Source organism: Rhipicephalus microplus, chromosome X (genome assembly GCF_043290135.1).
Source record: "Rhipicephalus microplus isolate Deutch F79 chromosome X, USDA_Rmic, whole genome shotgun sequence".
NCBI lineage: Eukaryota > Metazoa > Arthropoda > Arachnida > Ixodida > Ixodidae > Rhipicephalus > Rhipicephalus microplus.
In genome coordinates, this window is record NC_134710.1 from 271,975,755 (window position 1) to 272,001,223 (window position 25,469).

A 25,469-nucleotide genomic window follows, 5' to 3' on the forward strand; every position below is an offset into this window, starting at 1 on the left:
TACCTCCGTGGACGCAGACCGCGTGCCCGCCGCCACCACTTCGCACTTCGGCGGCGGCGGGGCTGCCGCAGAAAATGCATGCTCGTACCAAAATGAGGAGACAAATTTCTAGATTGCCCATGGGGAAAATTCATTATATCAAGGTTGTCTCCCACTGTTACTTTGTTACATTGAGGTCGCAAATACATGTGCTTCTATGGAGAAACAACCGGGAATATAAAAACATTTATACCGAGGAATTCCTTATGTTGAGGTTCTTTCCAAGCAGGTCTAACTGTATTAGTGAAAGAGCACACAGAAATGCATTTGACTAGTTCTGTTATTTCGATAGGCATCAATCTATATTTTTTTTCATATTGATGTAGAAAAAAAAGCGTAATTTATACAGACAAGACTTTTGGAATAGCAGCCGTTTAAAAGAGCTGTGCAGAAGGGTAATCTTCAAGTAAATCATAAACAAGGTGTCAAGTTTTTTTTTTTTTTTTTTCAGATGAACCTTTCCTAAATTTGTGAACGTAGTAGTGACCCATACAAGCTGGCAACAAATAATGTGTGACATAAACAGATATCTGAAAAGCAAGAGTACGATTTTGATAGGAAGGACATTATTATTACGGTATTCAATACAAATAAAACGTGAGACAGCTAAGCATACGTGATAAACATAAACATCCCACAGCAACTTTTCATAAAACCGAACGCCAAGAGATTTGAAAGCTGGCACAATTTTATGTTTTCCGGTTCATGGGTAAAGATAGAGAGCACAGTAAAGTTTTACTTTTGGAACGAAAAACCTTTTGTTTTCGTCACATGCAAAGCATTTAAGTTTAACCAATGCTCGAGAATGCCAAGCATTTTGTTAGCATTGCCCAGTAATTCGTAGGCATCTTTACCACTAAAAAAAAAAAACGCAGGTGTAATCAACAAAATATACTTAGAGTGAATGTGGACAATATCATTATATAAATTGAACCAAAATGGCCCCAGGATACCTCCCTGCAGTACACCTGATGTAAGACAGTGTTTGTGAGGTGTACTCATTGAGATTAACACATTGGCACCTATGAGAAAAACAAGACCAAATCACTTCGAGGATGCCTTCTAATTCAATAACTTTCAACCTTGGCGAGAACTATTTCATGCATAAAGTATTTCATGGTATCTCTTTAACAGGCATTATGTAACAGTTTCACAAAACACGAAGGCATTTTTACCTCAAGACCGAAGAGTCCTCAAGAGCACGAGCTGCAACTGTTTTAAATGTGGATGGGACACCCTGTAACATCAAAAGGCACAAAATCATGGTCGGCCCTAAAATTCTCTAGAGCTGCCTGCCAAATGTGACACGCATATGACTTACGGTTAGCACAACGAGAGCACTCAGTAGACTTGCAATATTCTCGCCAGCTGTCACTTCTTTGAATGCAAGCTCAGTTCCATCCTATGAACAGAGATAGTACACATTAAACTTAATTGAAAAGCAAAAGCTAAATTAAGCAACAATAAGTGTCAGAGTGGCTGAAACGCTCACTTAATTGAAAGCATAATAATAAGCCAACAAGGATTCATTTTTTACTCCAGAAAAATAAACCATCAAGAAAGTAAAATGAAAGAATAAATTCTTTTTCATTTTCCACAACTTTGGATAAAATTTCATTATGAATAAGCTTGACAGATTATTAGGTTTGTGCGAATAGTTTATTTTAGGTTCGAAGCGAATTCAAAAGGAATAATGATTTTCCTGAAATAATTTTGAATCGAATTCGAATAATATATATAGTATACTATGAAAGAAAAGGGGCATACTTGTCATGGCCTCATACTTGCACAATCTAAAAAAAATTTATACAAGGCCTGTACAAATGCCTTTTTTTTTTTTTTGCATTAAAGAAAACTTTTAATAGTACAAGAATTTGACTTTCGGTAGAATGCAAGTGATAGCCTGTAAAATATGTTACTTTATAAAATTTTTTGTACTTGGAGCATATAAGTCTGTATAACAGACTTTTCAACTTGAAAAATGAATCGATGTGAAAATAATACCCTCATTTAACTTTAAAGTTAGGCTTTGCAGCAGTACAAATTTCCCTTGAACAGGTGCTTTCACAGCTTAACACCGCCCACTGCTTTACAGGTTGTCACACACGAATTCATTATTATGATCATCATCAGCCTGACTACGTCCACTGCAGGACAAAGGCCTCTCCCATGTCCTGCCAGTCAACTCGGTCCTGTGCTTGTTGCTGCCAATTTATACCCACAAACTTATTAATCTCGGCTGCCCACCTAACCTTGTCTCCTCCTAACCCGCTTGCCTTCTCTAGGAATCCTGTTAGTTACCTTTAATGACCAGCGGTTATCCTGTCTACGTGCAACATGCCCGGCCCATGTCCATTTCCTCTTCTTGACTTCAACAATGATATCCATGGTTTGTTCCCTAACCCACTCTGCCCTCTTCTTGTCTCTTAAGGTTACACCTACCATTTTCCTTTATATTGCTCGCTGCTTAATCCTAAATTTAAGCTGAACCTTCTTTGCAAGTCTCCAGGTTTCTGCTTCGTAGCTAAGTACCAGCAAGATGCAGCTGTTATATACCTTCCTCTTAAGGGATAGTGGCAATCTACCTGTAGCGATTTGAGAGTGCTTGCCAAATTCGATCCACCCCATTCTTATCCCTTAGTTACTTCAGTCTTGTGGTTCAGCTCCGCGGTTATTACCTGCCCTAAATAGACAGTCTTTTACAACTTCAAGCGCACTATTACCTATCTCGAAGCACTGTTCTCTTCCGAGGTTGTTGTACATTACTTTCATTTTCTGCAGATTAATTTTAAGACCTACTTTTCTGCTTTCCTTGTCCAACTCCGTAATCATGAGTTGCAATTCGTCCCCCGAGTTACTCAGCAATGTAATATCATCGGCGAAGCGCAGGTTACTAAGGTACTCTATTAACTCTTATGCCTAACTGTTCCCATTCTAGGCCTCTGAAAACCTCCTGTAAGCACACGGTAAATAGTGTTACGAGTGACTGTGTTTATTTAAAGATGAGGTGAAATGGCGTTGTGAAAGAGCAGCGTACTTCTGAGACAGGCCTAGAACGCTTCACTTAACTACACAGTCCAAGCGCTGCTCCACTACTCTTCTTCTTCTTCCACGCCCCGTAGGCTCGCGCATCTTCGTTTCATTTCCCCCGGCGGCAGACGAAGCTCGCCGAGTGAGTTAAATAGGCCTATGATGGTACTGTTTGAGGCGGGCTACGTGAACAATTTGCGTAGTGCGCGAACGCCGGTTATTGGCTGTGACTCGGGCGACAACGTAATTCACGTCACTGAGACGAGTGACTATCACGAATGGGCTAGAATAGTTTGCTAGAAACTTCCAGTACAATCCTTTTTTACGAACAGGAGTCCACAGCCACACGTAGTCCCCAGGAGAAAACTCTACGGGGATATGCTTGGCATCGTAGCGACTCTTGCTGTGTTCTTGCGAAGACAATGTTCGAAGGCGCGCTAGTTGACGTGCTTCTTCAGCGCGACACAACGTCTGAGCGATGGACAGATCTTCCTGATGCAAGAAAGAAAATAGAGTGTCCAGAAAACTGTGGATTTCGTGTGTAAAGCAGAAAGAAGGGCGAATGTCCAGTAACTTCATGCTTGGCGGTGTTATATGCGTAAGTAACAAACGGTAAGACGGCGTCCCAGTTCCTGTGGTCAGCATCAACGTACATCGATAGCCTATTCCTGAGAGTTCAATTTGTTCTCTCAGTGAGACCCTTAGTTTGCGGATGGTAAGGGGTGGAGTGGCGATACGAGGAGCCACAGAGGCGCAAAATTTCTTTAACCACATAGGCGATAAATTATCGTCCACGGTCACTGATGACAACCAAGGGAGCACCGTGACGCAGTATGACCCGTTGTAACGGAAAAGAAGAAACAGCGGATGCTGTGGCCGATGTCAGTGCGTCCGTTTTCGTATAATGCGTTAAATCATCCACGCACACTATAACATATCGGTGGCCCGATGGGGTCTTAGGAAGGGGTCCAAGCAAGTCGATGCCGACTTTTTCAAAAGGGGATGTCGGTGGAGGGATGGGCGGCAAATAACCTGCCGGGGCAGTGATGGGTCGCTTGTGGCGCTTACATATAGCGCAGCTGGCGGCGTACTGTTTTGTGGTCTTCCACATTTTCGGCCAGTAGAACCTCTCCCGTAGTCGATGTAGCGTACGTGTGAAACCAAGATGACCGGATGTTATGTCATCGTGCACAGAACGAAGGACGACCTGGCGCAGGCTTTCCGGCACCACTAGAAGCAACGGGAGGCCATCGGCTGAATAGTTTCTTTTACACAGCAAGTCATTTGAAATTTTAAAGTGCTTGTCGACGGAGTTATGTGCAGCTTCGAGCAAGGGTTTCAGAGTAGGGTCGCGCTGCTGCTCACGTTTGAAGCTGCTGGTATCTGGGAAGTCGGACGAGACAGAAACTAAATAGTCATAAATGTCATCGTCGTCAGCGTTGGTGTGTACTGAAGGAAGGCGGGATAAGCAGTCAGCATCTGTGTGACATCGTCCGCTCTTATATGTAACAGAAAAGCTGTACTCTTGGAGACGCAACGCCCAACGAGCCAGCCGGCCAGACGGGTCACGAAGTCCCACAAGCCAGCATAGTGAGTGGTGATCAGTCACTATTGTGAACTCGCGGCCATGTAGATACGGTCGGAACTTCTGAATGGCGAAGACGACTGCTAAGCACTCAAGCTCGGTGACGGTGTAGTTCATCTCTGCTCGGGTCAGTGTCCGACTGGCATATGCTACGACGTGCTGACGGCTGTTGCAGAGTTGGACCAGCACAGCACCAACACCTAGCCCACTAGCATCAGTATGAAGTTCAGTCAAAGCATCTGGATCAAAATGCTTTAGGATGGGTCCTGAAGTCAATAAAAACTTGAGCTGTTGAAATACAGCCTCACATTTATCATCCCACAAGTACGGTGAGTCTTTATGAAGAAGGGACGTCAGTGGGGAGGCAAGTTGTGCGAAGTTCTTAATAAATCGGCAGAAATATGAGCACAGACCCAGAAAACTTCGCAGGTCCTTCACTGTTCGTGGTGGTTCAAAGTTGCGAACCACTGCGATCTTCTGTGGGTCTGGTCGCACGCCTTCTTTATCCACGAGAAAGCCTAATACGAGGGCTTGACGTTCTCCAAAATGACACTTCTTTGAGTTTAAAACAAGGCCAGCTTCGCGTAAGCATTCAAACACAAGCGACAAGCGCTGGTTATGCTCTTGAAAAGTCTTGCCGTAGATAATCACGTCATCTAAATAGCAAAGGCAAATTTCCCATTTTAGTCCACGGAGTACTGTATCCATAAATCTCTCGAATGTCGCTGGAGCATTGCACAAACCAAAAGGCATAACGTTAAACTCGAAGAGACCGTCTGGTGTTGGAAAGGCCGTCTTCTCTTCTTTATCTGAGGGATGCATAGGAATTTGCCTATACCCAGAACGCAAGTCAACAGAAGAAAAATAGGCAGAATGCAGGCAGTCCACGGCGTCATCTAGACGCGGCAAAGGGTAGACGTCTTTCTTTGTGATGGCATTTAGACGACGATAGTCTACGCAGAATCTCCATGAATTATCCTTTTTCCTGACTAGAATGACAGGAGCTGCCCATGGACTACACGATTCTTGTACGACGCCCTTCTTTAGCATGTCTTCAACTTGCTCAGCGATGGCTTTCCTTTCGGAAGGCGATACACAATAGGGCTTCTGGCGAATTGGTGGTGCTTGGCCTGTATAGATACGGTGTTGCATACGTGAAGACGGTGGCGTAACGGTAGACGTCTCATCTTGGGCAAAGTCAAAGACTGAGGCGTAGCGTGCAATCACCTCCTGCAGCAGCGACCGTTCAGTTGATGGAAGTGACTTGTTAATCATACGGTCAATGCTGGCAGAATAGTCGGGGTACGAGTTGGCGTGGGGTTTCTTGACATCCACCGACAGTTGGAGTGACCGTATGGTAAGAGTACTTTGCTCTTGAAAGCTTGCCAATTTAAGTCCTGCAGGCAGATATATGGGCTGCGCGGAAACGTTTACAGTCCACAAATCAGCACAACCATCGACAGTGAGCACGAGGCAACGAGGCACAATAACGTTTTTCTTAAGTGCGTTACTGAAGTTCGGCTCGGCTAAACCGTAGTAAGAACCCGCACAAGAACGCGAAGAGTTTACACGCACAAACATTGCGGTATGCGGGGCCAAGCAGACATCTTCAGACACAGAAAACACTTCCAAGCAGTCATCAACGGTATCTTTCGTCAATGGAGACGGCAACACGGGACGAAAAATAATCCCACCACTACCACAATCTAGACTTGCACCACATTCCCGCAAAAAATCTATACCTAGAATGACGTTGTGGGTCGCTCGTGCAAGCACCGTTAGTTCAGCTCGAAACGTTTGATTTCCTACAGGAAGTAAAACAGAACAAACTCCAACCGGGCTCAACGTTTCTACCCCTACGCCGCGGAACGTAGCACTCCGATTCCAAGCAAACATTACTTTCGTCCCAAGGCGATTTTTAAAAAACATGCTCATTATGGAAACGGCAGCACCGGTATCAACTAGTGCAACAGTACTCACATTGTCTACAAAAACACTCACTTTGTTCTCAACCATTACAACACAAGGTGGTCTTGCGGAAAATGATTTTGTGGCCTCACCCCCATTGGTGGTGGCGTCCCCGAGCGGCGACGCGGAGACGGGGATCGCTGTTGGCGTGCGGGTGGTGGGGTAACGCTGCGGTCTGAGCAAGGCGAGTCAGCACGTGCTGCGTGTTGCCGTTAGAAAGAGCCCTGAAATGGTCGAGACTCGCCAGCAAATACATAGGGCGTGTACACGTTGAATCGTGGAGCTCGCTGCTGGCGACGGTAGCAGTACCTAGCGATGTGTCCAGGTAGCCCGCAGTTGTAGCAAGTACGGGTGTTGCGTCTAGTCATCCCCGGCGAAGTAGACCTCGTCGGTTGATAAAAGCCGGGCAATGGTGGCCGAGGAGTAAATCGCTGTGATGCAGCTTGCCTGCGTTCCTGGTTTTCGAGTGGTCGTTCACTCCTTCCTTCGAACCGATCGGTGCAATTCGGGCGAGGCTCGAAGTAGCTCTGTCGCATCCGAGGTACCAGTGGTTCACGGGGCCGTTGGTCGAATGCACACTGATGGCAGACACCAGTGGTGTCCACAGCTTGCAGTTGAGCAAGTTCTTTCGCAACCACTCGTCTTATAAGAAAAGAGGTCGTCCTGTGATGGAAGGTTGACACTTGCAATCGTGGGCACATTCTCAAGACGTCCAAATTTCGGTAGGACTCTCCTCTTTAGCGCTTCAAACGCTCGGCAGTGTCTCCTTAAGTCGGAAGGCGTGTGTAAGTCTCCCTTAGTGATAAGAAAATTGTACACATCTTCCGCGATTCCCTTGAGCAGATGACCTACCTTATCTTCGTCACACATGGTCGCACTCACGATTCCGCAAAGCTTCAAGACGGCCTCGATGTAGGTGGTGCATGTTTCGCCAGGTAACTGAGCTCTGCGTGAAAGCGTTTACCCCGCCTGCTTGACCTTAGCTGTTGAATCACCAAAACACCTCTTCAGCTCGCCCACGAAAATGTCCCATGTGGTCAATGCACTCTCATAATTGTCGAACCAAAGAGACGCGGTGCCGACAACAACGTTCGAGCTGCTTAACAGTGCTCCAGCAGTTGCTGCGACTCACTCTTTGGTAGTGCTTGAGCCAGTCATCAACATCGTCATCCGGCTGCCCCGTAAAGGTCCTCGGCTGACGTTCCGGAATGCCGCAGCGAGCTTGTCCTGGCGGGCGAGCGTGTTGCTCATCAGCAACAAGGTTGTTATGGCCTGCTCCCACGTCCTCCTTATCTGGTAGCTGTGGTGGCAAGCGTGCCAAGCGTCTGCTCCGTCGCAAAATCGGTAGAGCTGGGTCGTCCAGATCGATGTACCCAGCACCTCCACCAAACTGTTACGAGTGACTGTGTTTATTTAAAGATGAGGTGAAATGTCGTTGTGAAAGAGCAGCGTACTTCTGAGACAGGCCTAGAGCGCTTCACCCAACCACACAGTCCAAGCACCGCTCCACTACTCTTCTACTTCTTCCGTGCCCCGTAGGCTCGCGCATCTTCGTTTCAATAGCATTAGGGATATTGTATCCCCCTGCCTTACACCCTTCTTGATTGGTATTCTATTGCTTTTTTTATGAAGCACTATGGTAGCAGTTGATACCCTGTAGATGTCTTCCAGGACGTTTATATATGCTTCGTCGACGCTCTGATTCCGCAGTGCCTGCATGACTGCTGATATTTCTACTGAATCAAACGCCTTCTTGTAATCTATGAAGGCTATGTATAGTGGTGGGCTATATTCTGAGAATTTCTCTATTGCCCGATTGATAGTATGAATGTGGTCGATTGTTGAGTAGCCTGTTCGAAATCCTGCTTGTTCCTTTGGTTGATTGAATTCTAATGTCTTAATTCTTTTAGCAATTACCTTTGTAAATAGCTTGTATACTACAGAGAGCAAGCTGATCGGCCTGTAATTCTTCAAGTCCCTGTCATCTCCTTTCTTATGTATTAGGATGATGTTAGCATTCTTCCAAGATTCTAGTACTCTTCCCATCAGGAGACACCTCGTGAACAGGGTGGCTAGTTTTCTTAACACAATGCTCTCCGGCTAACAAGCAGGCGATTTTACACACGGATTAATATGCACCTAATTATTACTTTCGAATAATTCAAAATTTCCAATATTTTAAATTCAGTTCAAAGCGAATTCGAATACTGCATTATTCGTTCAAATATACAAAGCATTCGAATATTCGCACAAGCCTACAGATTTCCAAATAGCCAATAAAAAACATACGAAGGAAACATTTGATAAACTAGCTCAGATGTGTTGAGAGCAAGAGAAGAACCATGAGCTTCATAAGTGAGCAGGTGTGCTGTGGCCACATTGCAGCACACCTGCTCACCTGGCAAGCTTACATTTACAACAATTCATGTTGCCCCTGAATCTGCCATCAGATTACTCGCTTCACCTTTCCAGAGAAACTTTACTTTTGGTTGCTGCGAGACTGCACATCTAAGTCAAACATGTACACTATCTGCAGTGTCACCATAGTTTTTAGATTTGTAGTGTCATGTATTGTACTTTTTCACATACATATATCTCACTGAAATGCACAAACAGCACTCACAATAACAGACCAGAAAAAAACAGCACTGGTAAGGCATGAAACTAAAGCAGGTGAAGCAGTAAACAGCAAACTGCTGCCATACACTAGCCAGTGATCTAGTGCACCATGCACACGAGCTAGTGTGTAGGCTTCAGGAATGGCAAGAATGCCAACCAAATTCATCTGAGCATGTACAGAACAAAACATGTTATGCTAACGTGCACACAAAAACGCCACAGCGAATTAAGAATGCATAAGGAGTTAAGCACTCCCACCATGATATATCTGAAGCACAACAGTGACAGCCTTCAAATCAACATGTTTTGCCATTCAAGTAATCACAGAATCATAAAACATTGCATTCAAAACTGTTTCGACATGACAAGATGGACTCACAGGCTCAACGATGTGCACGTGTATACGGCCAGACTGCACTACATAGATGCTGTCATCGCTGTCACCAAGCGAGAACAACATAGTGCCCCGAGGCACAAACAATGTTTCAATGTGCTTCCATAGTTCCATAAACAAGGGTTTCTCAAAGAAACCAAAAACCCTGAGAATGAAAAAGGAAAACAGTTTATAACATGAGATAGTTGTGGCAAATCTTATAAAACAGCATCATGCGCAAACCCTGCTTACAGAACTGTACGAGGCCTACTAAACAGGTGCCCAAAGCAGTTTATGCAGTTTAAGATCGCAGCAAACAGTGATTATGGTCGAATAATTTCTAACTGAATTTGAATAGTACATATATCGCATATTATAGAGAAAAATGAGCATATTTGTCATGACCTAACTAACCTGCACAATATTTTTAAAAATTGAAACAAGGCCTGTGCAAATGGCATTCTTTTTCCTCCAAAGAAATTGGAAACAACTTCAAATAGTAGCAGGATTCCACTTTCTGTAGGAAGTAAGTTGCATTTGAAAATTTAGAACATATAAGTCAGTACAACAAGCTTTTTAACATAAATAGTGAATCCATCCAAGGGTAATATCTTCATTTACCTTTGAAGAGGGGCTTCGTGCCAATGCGGATTCCCCCTAAGTACGTGTTTTCAGTGCTTAGCACCATTTCATTGCAGTGAAACCACTTTTACAAAAAGTTGCATTGGGACTAATCTACACCTGACTAGGTGCTTTCATGGTTTAGCATTCCTCCACTGCAGTTAAACCACCTTTACAAGATGCAGACTAATATTCATTTATTCGCTCGTTTCGAATGCTTTGAAATTTTAAATAATTTGAATTCGATTCAAAATGAATTTAAATATACTGTACTATTCATTCGACTATTCAAAGGATTCAAACATTTGCACAAGCCTAGCAGAGGGCCTTAACTTTTCCCCTAGAAACCAACTATGTGCATTTGACATACTTCTTGAACCATTCTTCAAAAAGCAGCCTTCTGCCAGCATATTTAACAAAGCTAAATTGGCCTAAACTCGACCAAATACAGGAAGGGTGCATAACTTGTTGCTATTGCCCTTAAGCTGTTTAGACAATGCACAAGAAAAAGAATAAAATATTGCTTAGAAAGGCGAGATACCATTTTTCAAGCAAACAACCAGACTGCTGGTAACTTACATTTTCGCATCCACAAAATGTGATAAAATGCAAGTTAGTCTATTCTACTTAGTAGATAAAGATGAAGGGGAAAAGGCAGGTCCATAGCCTCCATATATTGTGCAATTTTGAAATGGCTCGACAAATACAAGTGTTCGACACAGATTTATTAACTTGTGATAAGTTCTTTGTACTAAAAGAATTTTTTTTTCAGCACTCTTCCCCAAGCGTATCTTGACACTCATATTCTTGTAAAACAAAATAGCATTCGTTGGAAACATTCTCAATTGACTGATGAAAATTGTGATTAAGATAACCAAAGGTTTTATCAGCCCAGCAGCCTCAGTGACCAAGGCCACTGCCACTAGTTGGACAACAGGGTCAGAGCTACATGTCAATGCCTACCACTGCTTCATAGTATGTACACTACTTTATGAGGTCAAAATTTTGCACATGGCTACAAAATTGAGTCAAGTTTGCTAATGTGTTGCCACAGGCCTCCTAAATTATGCAACCCTGACAGTTCTGTTCATCCTCATCCAAAGTATATGCAACACTAATTGATGGAACGCTCTTCAAGTAGTTTGGGACTGTCGGGGTGGATGATTGGCACACACGGTGTGCATCTCGTTTATTTAGCAAGGAAATGCCAAGTATGAGCAGAGTCCTTCAGTACTTATGGTCATGAGCCTCAGTTTCATATGGATCCAGCAACCGCCACCAGAGGTGCAGCGGTGCACGAGACGTCCTATGAACACTGCTAGCAATGCAATTTTGTGGGACAGCTTCGGTGTTCTAGCTATCTAAACTCATGCCACAGCCCCTTCACTTTCAAGTAGCTACTTTTAACACACAACATGCACGAGTGCCTGAGTGTGTCTTAAGCCTTGAAATGAGCACCCGGGCGAAAACAATAGCCACTCTGAACATGCAGCTCGCAGTGGTTTCAGCCTAAGAGAAAAAGATTCTCTATTTGAAGTGCCTTAGTCAACTCATCAAATTATGAGGCATGATGGACTCGAAGACTCCCGGACCATTTTTTATCATCTAAGGCTTTTAATTAAAGAAACATGGTCACTTTCCCTCACCCACCCCCTGAGCGAAATGCAGCTGCCATGGCCTGGGAAGCACCAATCAGTCTTGATGCTTCAAGAGGTTCCAACTTTTTAGGAGGCTCCATGAGAGATACCAGTTACAATTTTGTGAGTCTTGCAATAATCGTTGAAGTGTACAGGGCTGCACTTGCTGGTACCAAGTTCAAAGCTGTGATGCAAAAATGCAATGATGCATGGAGAAACCTCCAAGGCTCCAAGATCTCATATTCATTGCATATTTTGGCATTTTACAAAATACACTAATGTGAAGTAAAAGGTCAACAACACAGAACAGTCACACATTCTTCTATGCCCACCGAGCTATGCATGCACTAGATATATAATTATTCACCATGCAATATATTTTTGCCTACCCACCGTATACTTCGCAACATATAAATGACATCTGGTGGCAGGCGTTTCTCCATTTGTTCTGTGTAGTCTTCTTCAAGGAATGCCTGCGATGGTTCCTTAACTTGTAATGTTGGAGGCTGGTCCTTCTTTAGGCGCAGCAGCCTAAAACCAGAAAGCACACAGTATTGATTAAAAATATTTCTCACAGTGAAATGTGGCGATCGCTGTGGCACTTGGTACCTTAAAAGGCCAGTAAAGAGGGTCAGACTTTTTTTTTTTTTTACACTCCACAAACTAGCTCGCCAACTTGACATTTCATTTCTATTTTTCTAATATTGCAGCTCTACACGCTGTGCAGGCCTTCCATTTTGAAAAACAATTCCCATGCCTCTTTTGATTAATCTTCCTTGTACACGCATTGATGCAAATTTGCCTGTGGCTAACTTGATGCGCCACTGAGCTTGTGGATTGGTTCTTTGCCCTACGAAACAGCCATGGTCCAGCATGGATGCAGTTTCGCCCGTGCAGTTTACATTTCCATTTTCCTGTCCTACCCTCTGCCATTTGTAGAGCCTGAGAAGAGAAGCGGTATTGCCAGAATGAAAGCCTCCAAGACAAAGAGGCGTCTCGCTGCTTTCCCGCTAGGGGATGGGCGCTACTTATGCTGCACTTCCTCCCTGCACCACACATGTGCTAATGTGAGGGAAGCCCTGTTGGTTGTTGGCTGTGCGCCGATGACATATTGCTGAGTGGGCGAAGTCATTATAACTGGCTATGCTTTTCTCCTCCCTATGGTAGAGAAGGGTTGCGAGGCTGCGCGAAAATTTGAAACCAGCTGAAGCTAATATTCCAACCCCTGCAACTTCCTTATTATAGCACGTATTTTCTAAATTCTTGCAACAGCATGTTCAAATAGCAAAAGGTGCGCATATTTCTCTTCATTACAATTTTCGGACTTGTTCACTGGCCCTTCAATCTGCGAAGACTGTGCTGGTAAAATGAAGAGAAACTAGTTACAAAAATGGGCATCCCAGCAGGTTGATATCAGCACTATCAGTGCCAGTGAAGCTAAAAAGTAAAAAATAGAATGAAATGTATTAGAAAAATAGCAAAACTAAGTACACTGTACACATAGAATTTACTAATATATCAATCCTGAATATTGATATAAATAAAGTTAAATATCATTCAGCTTCCTATGCCTTCCCGAATTTGTATTGATGACAGCTGTGCAAAGCAACATGTGAAACGCTAGTCAGCAATCCACTTCTAGAACTTCTGGGTACAGCCAACTATTGTGCCTTCATGGGTTTGCACTTTGTGATGCATGCATGTTGTTAAGTACTCCATACATTTGCAGTTGCAGATTACTGTTTTTTTTTTCTGGATTCCACGTGCCAGTTGGCCTTATTTTATATTTACAAGGGTCCATATAATGTAAATGATGTAAAGACTGGTTTAATAAACTGAACAATGATGTGGACACAGTATCACAACATGCAGAGTAAATCTTAAATGCATAACTGGCATGAAAGACGGGCCTTCCCACAATGTCCTAGTTGTTTTTTTTTTTGTTTTTTTTTTTTCAGATCACACGAGCATACATCTGTTGTTACGCTATTGGTCCTTTCAGGTCATCACATTTGCTTACTTCCTTCAATGTATTGTTTCATATCAGCATTAACACTGATTATGAATTTGAACGAAGATTATGAACGACCAACTAGCCCACCTTTCTATCCTGTTGCAATAGATTCGTTGGTCTTTGGCTTGAGTGTCTCATTCATAGCTCACAGTTGGCACAGAACAATCTCGGAAAAGCGTGCACTGTTGGTGCTTTTTAGCACCAAGTAGCAACACAATCTGCCTTTAGTATAGCAAAATGCTTGGAATGAGAACATTGCGAAAAATGGGGTCAGTACACAATGCAGTCGTATTTCTTAATGATCTTATAGAAATTGCCTAATTTTATGTATGTTGGTACTACAGTTAGATGAGCACTCCTTGTATAATTTGTCACTAAAAAAAATTCAGCCAGAAAAGGCTGAAGGTTGCAACTTTCTCACAATAGCAAATGCCACCAAGATTATAAACTGCACTTCAGGAATGCAGATGTTGCAAAAAAAAAAAACAATCATGCACGACACTACAAACAGAGATCTATAATAAAACACATTCACAATGATAAATCATCCAAAAAGCAAGTCTTTATATACACCTAAATAAAAAATAATGCCATGCTACTCCGTGATATGCACTTTAATGGTAGGCCACCTTCTAATCCATTGTAACCAAAATTTATGCAAGCCAAACTAGAAGGGAAGAGGAAACGAGGTCATCCATGCAAAAATATGGTATTCTGGAAGCCTTAGAGAGGCGTTTATGTGAACTTAGAGAACTAGTGCTTGAATAGTCATTATGTCATCGGGGGTTTTCAGCAACTCTATTACCAACCTGTGAGGCGAGCTTTATGTGACTTAAGTAAAGTACCTGAAGTACACTGTAGCAAGGTTTCGACAGTGCTAAGCGATTTCTGCTAGAGAGAGGAAGCCCCAGGTTGTGCGTCTTTTGGTTAAGGAAGCACAAACTGCTGAGGGTAACATACAACCAAATGAATAAATAATTTGAGGGGTTTGAAATGCCAAAACCATGATACGATCAATGTGATAGTGGGAAACTCGGTATTAATTTTTACCACCTGGGGTGGTTAAACACACATCTAAATCTACGTACACAAGTTTTTCTGCATTTAGACCAGACGAAATATGGCTGCTGTGACCAGATATCAGACCCACATCTTCGAGCTTAGCACTGAAACACCTTAGTGCCAAGTTGCCAAAGCGGGAACAATCTAATAATAGGACAACAATAAAATGCAAGACATCTGTAGGGCTTTGTGTATGCAAAGGTCCTTTTTGATTATTAAAAGATGTAAAATCTATAGATTTTTAATTATTTTAAGGCTGCTGTAACAGGCTTCACGCAGATTTCACTCTGTCACTGATGAAGGCACTTCTAGCAGCACCAACCGGTTCCACTAAACTTCATACCACTCTCGTGCAGGATTTGAAGGAATTCCATCCGTGATTCTCGTGTTGGTTTGAATGAATGCTGAGAAAGCAAGCTCAGAGTTGTCTGAATAGAGACAGGAACATGTGGTGGGAATTTGTGAGCCGAGTCTTTTGTTTCTCTCCCCAACTTATGATCAGTCAAAAGGCACTGCTGCCAAAAAACCTCAGCATGTGCATAATGTTGACACTAATCTTAAACCAGTGTGCCAGAATGAAACAAAAACTAAAATAAAAAATGATACTTTTCACTAGAGCAAAATGTAACGAAAACATTATTTCACTTCATAACAAAAACAAAATATTCTCCTCGCTTTTTGGTTCAAGGGAACATTTGGCAATCTGAAAGAACACGGGTCAAGCAACGTGAGCATTCAAGGAGTACTATCACAAATTTTTACTATTTTTGGGTTGTTGCTTTATATATAAAAACACTGGTCTTGAGAACCCTAAAAATAGTGTCAAAGTATATGGGACTGCACTGAATATATTTTTAATACCACTAGAGCAAAATAGTAACTTCTGCCTCAATATTGAGAGGCGACTTCGCAGAGACTGCTTAACACCAGCGCAATTTTGCAGGAAGACAGCTACTCGTGCCATACTAGCAACAGCTGTCAGTTTGCCGTCACACTCAGTTGATGTAAACGACAAGTGCATTGTCATGCAGACGTATTGACAGCCAGTTCTGCAAATCGGCCTGCATGCAGGATGCAGACACCATGAACCATGTCGACTCCATGATAATGTCCATTGCAATGGGGTTGGCTGAGAAATGTGGGGCAATGAAAACTTTTAAATCAATGCAAAATATATAATACGTGTTGTCTGGCTCTGGTGAGTGGAAAGTGTTGATAATGCACACTACAGAAATGAATAATGTTCCTTTAGACAGGCTTCAAGAACTCCCTTGCTGGATTCCGTGCCGACCGGTTGTGCCCTCGCGATCTCCGGCATCAGCGCAGCTCTGGCCGACTGGGCTCGCCCTACGTCATCTCCTGACGCCGACAGTGTAGCTCTGACCGACTGAACTTGCTCTACGCCACGCCAACAAGAGCTCTCACAAGTGGTGCTCCGTCCTCGGACTCCTGTTACCGTGTTTCCATCTTTCCTATCTCTCCTATCCCCTTGATATGTCGTCGCTCTCACGCTTACCACCTCATGCCTCTTTCTCTATACCTTTATTCCAACCCTCACCCCCATCCCTTGTGAGCTACTGTTGAGGTGTCGCTCGCTGAAGCAGACAGTTATGGGGCTCACTTTTCTTTTTCTTTCCCACTTAGAACCACTTAGAGGCCTCAAAATCATGTCAGTACTCATTTAACACATATCTCAGGCATGGACTCCAAATTAAAGATGCGTTGAAATTCGGGGAAGAAGGAAAAAAGCGGTAACTGGAGCTACGTATAATAATGCAAGTGTTCTTTGGAGTGCAAGCCACACAGGCCAGCTGGAAGTGAGCATTCTGATCGCCAAGTTTGTTTTATCAAAACAGCACTCTCGCATATCACTCATGGCGTGCTGCTTCATAGATCATGATCACTCCCTTGACACAAAGCATTCAGCCTGCTCGGAAAATAATTCCTAATTAACATAAGGGAGATAACACTCTTTTCTCATCGTTACTTGAATTTTAAATTATTTGCATGTGAATAGCAACCATTATGAACTTTTCTTTTTTCGTTCTGGAACAGACACAGAATAAAACTTCTGTGGAGCTAAACTAAAACCAAAACAAAAACGTTTCATTCAGACACCCTGGCTTAATCTGCAAAGAAATAAGTTGCCCACCAAAACGTCTTTAAAGTCATAAACAAGAGGAGAAGTTGTATTAAATTCAGGAAGCAATCAAAGATAAACCAAGGCAACAAAATGATAAAAAATAAAACGAACTAATTTTTGGTGTCACTCCTACGTTTGAGTCTGATGTATACCTTTCCAGTTTCAGTAATTAAGGCCCCATGAATACGTCTGAATCATCCTTTCTGCCATTGGATAACGTGGTGCCTCAGTAAAACATTATCACTCATTGCAGGGGGCCCCAACCATGCACTAAACCCAGACCACAGCACATCGTGCACCATTTAAAAAATTGTGCAGAGCTCACACAGGTAGTACGGCATACTGCAGGAGCACTACATTGACACAAAGTATTTCGGATAGCACATGTCACAACAGCTGTTTTTTTTAGAAGAGTTCACACTCGTTCTGCACACACATATGAATCTATTAATATGTTGAAGCATCCGACCAGTTGGAACAACGTCAATAACGTTCCCCTGCTTGTGGGCATGTTCCTACCTTTTCGCAAAGCGCAGGACCATTTGTCTGTTTTTTTGCCGCGTCCTCCCACTCGTAGCTTGATTTGTAAGGAAGTTCACCTGAGGTACACAAAAAACATTTCTAAACTTCTTGTAAGGCGCATAAATCACGAGCAATCCACGAGAAACCCGGATTAACGGATTATGATGCTGGTGCAGAGAAATTACCTTTCTCAACATTTTGCGCCCGTAAAACAGCACCTTGTCTCTCTTACGAAAGCGGGGCCTCGAAGTACCGAGCATTCGCGCCCGCACAACGTCCACTGCAGGATGAAACAAACATTAACTAGCGTTACTCATACGACAGGAAGGTCAAAAACAGCTACGTTCAGTTCCCAGCAACATTAGGCAATGTGCTATGCAATGTTGCATCAAAAGTACGCACCTTTGTTCTTTATTTTCCTATAAAAAAGAATTATTCCTAGTACGACAGCAACGATCAAAAGGACCACTGTGCATATTGTCACCTAGAAAACAGAGACGGGAAAAGAAACAACCAGGAACGGAATCAAAACAGCGCAACGGCCCAAGACATACAGTTGCAGTGCGAAGTATGACGAACACACAGTATCAGAATCGTCATCCTTCGGCTCTTTAGGTGTCAACGCGCTTACCAGGTGATGCTCGAAAACATTAGCCATGACCGTCGTGAATGAAGAATGCACTAGAACGTCCCAGTAATCCCAGTACTGACTGGTGAAGTAGAAGTCTTCGAAGTGACTGAGAAGCGCAGTCATTACTAATCGTTGCTAGCGACAACGCCGCTTGCGCTCACTTATCACATATCATAAAAGCGATACCCTCATATCCTCTACGCAAGCGCAAATCAAGGGCTTTCGGTACTTTTCGTCAAACCTGGCAATACAAAAGTTAATGCGGTAGGACATTAAGATGCCAAGTTTTGTTTTGGAGAGAACTTGGCTGGCACTTTTGATAGCCTTTGCGCGACGGCAAAGTCGACTGAAAACCAAATCAATTTTAAGCATACCATAAATTATTGTCAAATAAACGCAATATACATTAAAAACGTATTCTGTTGTTTTTACTTTTTGCGTGCAGATTTTGTCAGAATTTCAAGATCACTTGTCAACAATTGGCATCAGTTATGGTTTCGGTTCGGTATTGCAGCAGCTGAGCAAGGTCTGTGAGCAAGGCGCGTGTTCGACCAACGCCAACGCTTCCCAAGTTGGGTTGACGTTTGACAACGTGCTCGGTGGTGCCAGAGAATACCTGCGGTACCTTCTCCGGGCGTCTTTCGCAATCGCGGTAATACGTAGAGGTGCCTATTTCGATTGTTTCATCTAGCCTACCTTGTTGCAGGTCGAAATGTTGACCTACAAAGCAGGGGACGAGATTTTGTCCTCAACGCCATTCGTCTACGTCTTGGGCAAAGAAGGCCGCGGCCTTATGTGCGACTACTGCTTTTTGGAGTAAGGCTTTCCGTTAATCCCGCCAGCGTACGCGTTTGTTACATCGCATTTTTTTTCTTTTTTATTGGAAGATCCCCGAGCCTGAAGCGGTGTTCTGCGTGCAGATACGTCTCCTTTTGCAACAAGCAATGTCAGGTGAGAAAAGACTCAGTTGAGCAGAGAAGGCAGATCGGTTGTACTTCGTGGTTTGGCTTCCTTGCTTCGTTGATTAATGAGTATTTATATTCGTATGATTATGGGGGTAACAAGAACGAAAGCACTTCATTGAGCATTTTGCCCTAAGCAAAGCGCGCACTGCTCGTGCTGTGCAGTGGATCACGCATGCATTATAACAAGCGCCTTCTGTCGAAGCTGAAATCGCTCTGTAGTAAGGAAGTTAGCCGTTGTCATTCCAGTGTTCAAATTGGCATGTACGTAGAATGAAGGTCCTAGAATGAACAAAACCACTTTATATAAATTTTTTCTAGTTCTACAACTAACGTTTCACTCAACCGGCTAATAGTTCTTGTCAAGTAGTTTATATGCATCAGACGTAACTAATCGAGCGTGACTGACGCATAAAGTGTTGTTGAGCATGGCTGAATCGAAGCCAAGCGGGCTTCATCGCCAGAGTGAAAGGCTGTCGACACACTGCGATATGGGCCACGTATGTAAATTTTCAAGGAAACATTATTTACAGTGTATATTCCATGCCCTGTTTAAACTTGCAGTTTGACCATATTTTTGATTCAATTAAAAAATGTGTGTTTAGGTACTTTGGCTTCTTCGGTTTGAAGATGCTTTGCTTTCTGAATATCAGGTGTACTTTCCAACTGCTCTTTTCTACTAAACATGAATCTAGTGCACGTGTTTAAACGTGGGAAGCAACACTTTTGCGAACAGGATATTGAAATGCTATAAAAGAGAATTTTTTTCATGCAGTTATCTTTACAACAAGCCGTGTTGGGTAGTTGGTGCATAGCTACTTGAAATATGTGGTGCAAGGCTATAAACGAGACAATAAAGAGGGATCGAAAGAGTGCCAAAAACAATTACAAAAATAAATTACCTTTTTACTCATGCACAGAACTATGTGCATTTGATCGCTTGACTCTCTTTCTGTCCCTCCTTTCTTTCTTCTCATTTGTAAACAGGCTCCATGTCTAGTTCTCTTAACTTTCATTATACCGTGAGTATGCTAGGCATACACACAACTGTTCAGAAGTTATGAGATAATGCAGCTGTCACAAGCATGAAGGCACCATTAGATGTTACAAGAGGTGTAAGCAGCAGGGTGTAAAACCAAATTTTGAATTCTCAGCCAGTATCAAACTGCAACTAAAAAATAATAACGTTGGTCAGTGGTATGGAACAAAGCTGTGCAATGTATATAAAAAACAGCGACTGTTTAAGTTGTAGCACTGAGACAATGATTCAAACAGAGCCATCTACATTATTCTAGTGCATCACTGTTGTGCAGCTGAATGGGTTCCTGAACAAACTCACCTAAGTGCTTATGCAAAATAGTTGCCAACTGTTGATGATACATGTCTCACCTTTATGCAGTCTATCCTTTTGTTGTTTCTGTTAAGACAAAAAAATTTATCATTTCGCCAATGTTAGCAAGCACACTTTTTTTTTAATTTATTCAATGTGTGGTAGCCTTCAACTTGACGAGCACGGTTCATCAACAGATGTGCATGTATCGCATACTACCTTTCTCTATCATTAATATTAGTGTAATTATGCTTCAAATATAATCCTGGCATGTCACATGTAGTGTACCTGTATGACATTCTGTAATAGTTTTGTTGCTGAACATTCTTATTTCGTTTCAATTCATATTCGATGATCATTTTTTTGTAGCCCTCTTTGGCTCAAAATTTGCACTTTCGAAACATCTATAAACTGTTCTAACCAATGTCAATATTATTAGCAGTAGAAAGAATCATTGCAAAGAGAGAGCTTTAGGATAGACCACATATTCTGTTGGGCTGCATATTTTTTACGTGGAAAATGGTGCTTTAGATGGCTTGTGTTCGTTAATATGCTAGCCATAGATATTTTTACAAAATTTCACTCATATTTATGGGAAAACATAGATTGATGATCACTATATCCCATCTCTCAATGAGCTCATATCTCCCACCATCAGATAAAACACATATATTGCAAAGCACATGATTTTTCAAGTCCAGTCTCTTCAGCTTAACTGGCTAGAGAGTTTCAGTTTAGCAGATTTAAGTTAATAAGAAAGTATGACATGGGGAAAATATTTACAGTGCTGAACTGGTGTGTAAACCTATAAAGATATCTATTTCTACAGAATGTAAATGGAGTGCTTTGAGCCAAAGCCAAACCAGTATTTCTTTCTTTTGATTTGATGCTCTTATATGCAGTAAAATTCAGAAGACAGCTGTAAGGTTGACTCTTATTCACCCAGTTTATTGCTGCATCTGAGGCCTAAAGGAATTAAACTTGATCTGTGGACACATGTTATGGATCATTACACATATACCGATAGCCTAGAAAAGCTACTTGGTGTAGGTATAGAGAAGAATGCGGGCAATCAAGACGAAATCGTTGGCAAAGCCTAAAAAGTTTTGTGAAATGCTTTGTTTTGAACACTTATTATTGTGTATAATTTCTTGTGAAGCAGCTTTACTTGCTCAGATATAAAGAAGTGCCCTCCCTTGTCTGTTACAGCCATTACACAAAATTGGTTTATTGAGCGTGCTTGTGCGATGCAAAATTTTTATAAGACTATTGACTAAATAGATGTATCAAAGGACCTTTATTGCAGTAATGTGCATTGCTTTTAACTGCTCAGCTGGGAATGTTTCCATGTAAATTGTATCAAATGACACTGTAAAAAGAATATCGTAATATGCCCGGCATCTACGGAATGCTACTTGAGCATGAGGCTGCTGGTTTGTTTTTCTGCTGTGTTGGCCATGTCTCATTAGCAACAAAACAGAGCTGTGGACTTAGATTTCGGCACATACTGTAGAATACTAAGGAACTCTTCAGGTTCCGTTTAACTACTGCACAATAAAAAGTATTAGGACTCTTACAGTGAAATGTTAGTTTTGGTACACAAGGAACAAAAATTGAAGTTATGGCTTATATATTTACAGAAATTTTATTCTGTCTGCCCCTGTGGATCGAAGGTTACGGTGCTCTGTGGCTGACCTAAAGGTTGCGGGTTCGATCCCAGCTGCAGCAGTTGCATTTTGGTCGAGGCACAATGGTTGAGGCCTGTGTGCTGTGCGATGTCAGTGCATTTAGAAAACACCAGATGGTCGAAATTTCTGGTGCCTTTCACTAAGGAGTCTCTCATAATCGTGTCGTAGTTTTGAGACGTAAAATCCCAAATGTTTTTATTGTTAGAAATTTCTATCTGGTTTTTAGAGTACTACACGCGTACCTACATTATCTACATTATTGATGTAAAAAGACTGACGCAGACACAAAAGGGCCCATTCGAAACTCATCGTCTTCTTTTCTTTATGAGCTCCCCATTTTTTATTAAAGCACTTCTTTTTCTACATACATGGTCGTTATTGTTATCTGCATGATCGACTCTTCTTATGGTGACGAATGGTACATTGGCCAAATGTTACAGCCTGTTATGTTCGATTAAACAGGCATCGTGTGGACACGCCGATGAAATTACTGGCAGCAGTGGCACAGCATATTAATGTAGCAGGTCACAATTTTGATAGTCTCAAACTTTATATCCTTCAGTCGAATTTTCAATCCTCAAGAGACTGAAAATATACAGTCATACCTTATTCATATGCTCAATATATCCAGCGAGCAGGTGTAAACATTTATAAGGGAGCTCTTGAACCCATCCAGTATGGTGCATACACAACTAAAACCAATGAGAGTTAAGCCCGCCTAAGGAGTTCTTATCTACCATTGTTAAGTGGTGCTTCCTCTTGAAAACTATAATTCAGTAAACATGTACCCCATCCTTTCATCCACATTTTTTTTTTTTCTGTTAAATACCTCTTTCCTTTTAGACTCGCACTATTCGTCACAGTGGCCTCTTTCCCACCCTGGCTTTTGCAGTTGCCCCCTACTTCTTCTTTCTTTCGATTAGAAGAGGGTATGAAACATGTTCACACTAGAGCTAAGGAAATTAGTTCCAGCATTCAAGAAGACTTGTGAAAAGGACTGCTCGAGCACAGAACCTTTGTTTATGGATTTCTTTCATCACATTGAAGTGCGTAGAACACTGAAAACCGGAGTAAAGTTTCTGTAAATGTCTTAGCCATAACTTCAATTTTTGTTCATGTATCGAAACTAATCTTTCACTTAGTAGTCCATGTCAGGGGTGGAAGTGCTGGGCCATTCGTGCCATTCTGCGCCTAAACGGCAATTTGCGTTTGCAACGCCAAATCTAGTCAAGTTTTATCATCAACCGAACAATAGGTGTGGGCTACACAAAGGGCACAACCACGTCCATATCAAATTAGTTCGGTGGCGTATTTTAGTTTTGGTTCATGCATGAATCTTGTTAAGGTGGTGTTTGTATAGATACCTCATTATGCGACTCTATATATGTTTTAACAGCAAAGCTGTTAGCCAAACTATATAAACTGGAAAAAAAATCAATTTCGTTGGTGAAGAGATGAAGGTAATAGCAAGAATTTGTAATGGTAATGCCGCACGCGCTTTCTATTTCTGCTACCGCACCATTACGCCTGTAACACTGCCTTGCGCAATCCGCTCCCGAATGGCTGGGAACAATATAGATAATCTTACAATCTTCCGATGAGATTACCCGCACAACGCGTACATTAGGGTTTGTTCTGGAACTTAGGCAGTCGCTAGCGATAACGCGGGAATCTTCGATTGCACATATATAAATGCCGACGCACTTTGCTGCTTGGCAGATTATCGATGGCCAACGCTCTAGTTTGCAGCTATCAGTCTACAGCTTGTATTGCTTGTAGAGTGACGTTTTGTTTTCTGGGCACAGGTTCGCCCAAATAAGGTTCACTCATGAAAACAGAGGCTGCTGCCTTCGTCAATCTCACGACCCCATGACAATACGGAGGTTGAAAGCTATAACGCTTTTGAATCCTCCTGGGAGAGATGCTCTTATCTCATAATCTCTTTCCGTTGAGAACTGGTAGGTATTCTGTGAGCGCACCACGTAGAGCGGTTTACGAGCCGCGTACTGACGCTTGCCAACAGTGTGCGTGCCAGCTTATCAAAACCACGCCCTTAGAATCTAAGTTCACCATTGCTGCTCGAGTGACCCCCCCCCCCGCCCCCCTTTATACGTGGTGGGATAGTATCGCGTGCGTAGTCGCTTCCAAGCGACAGAGATCGGTCGCCTCGTTTAATCTCTGCTTGCGCAACACTCACGTCCCCAACTTGCGTAATTTTATGTGCGGGTAGAATGTATGATGCACGGGGAATGTTACCAACTTGTAGTTTACGCCGAACATGACGGCGATGGCAAAAACCCATTGAGTGTCCATACAGTTCATATCGTAATGAAAAAATCACTTAATTGCCTAGCAATAGGGAGTTTTAGAATAGCGCATCGCGAGCTCTTGTGGTCCTGTCGCTGTTACTTCGCATGCATCGTAACGCGAGCCGTCGTTGGCGTGCCAGGCCCGCACGCAGAAAATCCGAAATAGCGAGCGGCGGGTGATGCCCGCATGCGGCCTGCAAATGCTGGTTTCGAGGCTATGATGCTGCTGCGATGGTGCGTTGCGTTTTTGCAGGAGGGCAAACGCTATTCTAAAGCTCATATGGCCAGCTTCCTTTTTATCTCGGTGAGGTTCGAATCGCCGGTGTCTTACGTCATAAATACAGCTCGGAACGAAGAAAGATCAAGCGCTGATTTTTGCTCTCGTACCTCACAGTTTCCAAGCTTTGGTGGCTTCAACAAGCTGTATATTGTGAGCATCCGGTACGCCTGCAGAAACGATGGCATATCAGGATGGTCATTTTCACAGCGAGCCTGTCGAGCTTTACCGAAGAATTTTTCTAGGGGGTCTTGGTTCATCTTGTCAGTGAAGATGTGGTTGAACCCACACTGGTTCTGCAAGTACTCCGATAGTTCTAGCATCGACAGCATGGTGACTCGGAGGCCTTGTGCAGTCGATGAAGCCAGAAACAAGCCTTTGGAAATAGCTCCACTGCGAACTTCATGCTCCCAGTCGTCGAGCCACTTCAGGGAATTCTTGATGCACTTTAAATCTTTGCATCCCATGCACAGACCCTCTTTATAATGACGCTTTATAAAGACGCCGTTCATCTGCTCGGTGAACGCAATAGTGCCTTCAGTAGTGTCCGTGTGCAGTACACCTACTTCTGTGTAGTGTTTTAATGCTGAGGCCATAGATAAGTTGAATGCCTGAGTGGCCAGGTTGACACGCATAAGCTCCATATGTGATGGGTATAT

General features: G+C 42.8%; 2 protein-coding genes across 8 annotated transcripts in view; one reads left to right on the top strand and one right to left on the bottom strand.

Moving 5' to 3' along the window:
* sws (patatin like phospholipase domain containing sws) overlaps positions 1 to 18,577 on the bottom strand; it is a 275,614-nt gene extending 257,037 nt beyond the window's left edge. For all 4 annotated transcript variants that reach the window (XM_037414017.2, XM_075879135.1, XM_075879134.1 and 1 more), the window contains exons 1-8: positions 18,245 to 18,577; positions 18,016 to 18,097; positions 17,799 to 17,893; positions 17,611 to 17,690; positions 12,266 to 12,403; positions 9,621 to 9,780; positions 1,361 to 1,441; positions 1,215 to 1,276 (exon numbers count right to left, since the gene is read on the bottom strand). In XM_037414017.2, coding sequence (XP_037269914.1) covers positions 1,215 to 1,276; positions 1,361 to 1,441; positions 9,621 to 9,780; positions 12,266 to 12,403; positions 17,611 to 17,690; positions 17,799 to 17,893; positions 18,016 to 18,097; positions 18,245 to 18,367 — 821 coding nt within the window. In that variant the 5' untranslated portion in view covers positions 18,368 to 18,577. The remainder of the gene's footprint in view (positions 1 to 1,214; positions 1,277 to 1,360; positions 1,442 to 9,620; positions 9,781 to 12,265; positions 12,404 to 17,610; positions 17,691 to 17,798; positions 17,894 to 18,015; positions 18,098 to 18,244) is intronic.
* A 168-nt stretch (positions 18,578 to 18,745) lies between these two features.
* LOC119161500 (histone-lysine N-methyltransferase SMYD3) overlaps positions 18,746 to 25,469 on the top strand; it is an 84,830-nt gene continuing 78,106 nt past the window's right edge. The window contains exons 1-3 of one of the 4 annotated variants that reach the window (XM_037414012.2): positions 18,746 to 18,896; positions 18,951 to 19,060; positions 19,132 to 19,195. In XM_037414012.2, the coding sequence (XP_037269909.1) occupies positions 18,957 to 19,060; positions 19,132 to 19,195 (168 nt within the window). In that variant the 5' untranslated portion in view covers positions 18,746 to 18,896; positions 18,951 to 18,956. Of the gene's footprint in view, positions 18,897 to 18,935; positions 19,061 to 19,131; positions 19,196 to 25,469 lie in introns of those variants that run through there. The other 3 variants (XM_037414014.2, XM_037414015.2, XM_075879140.1) reach the window with 3 other exon arrangements.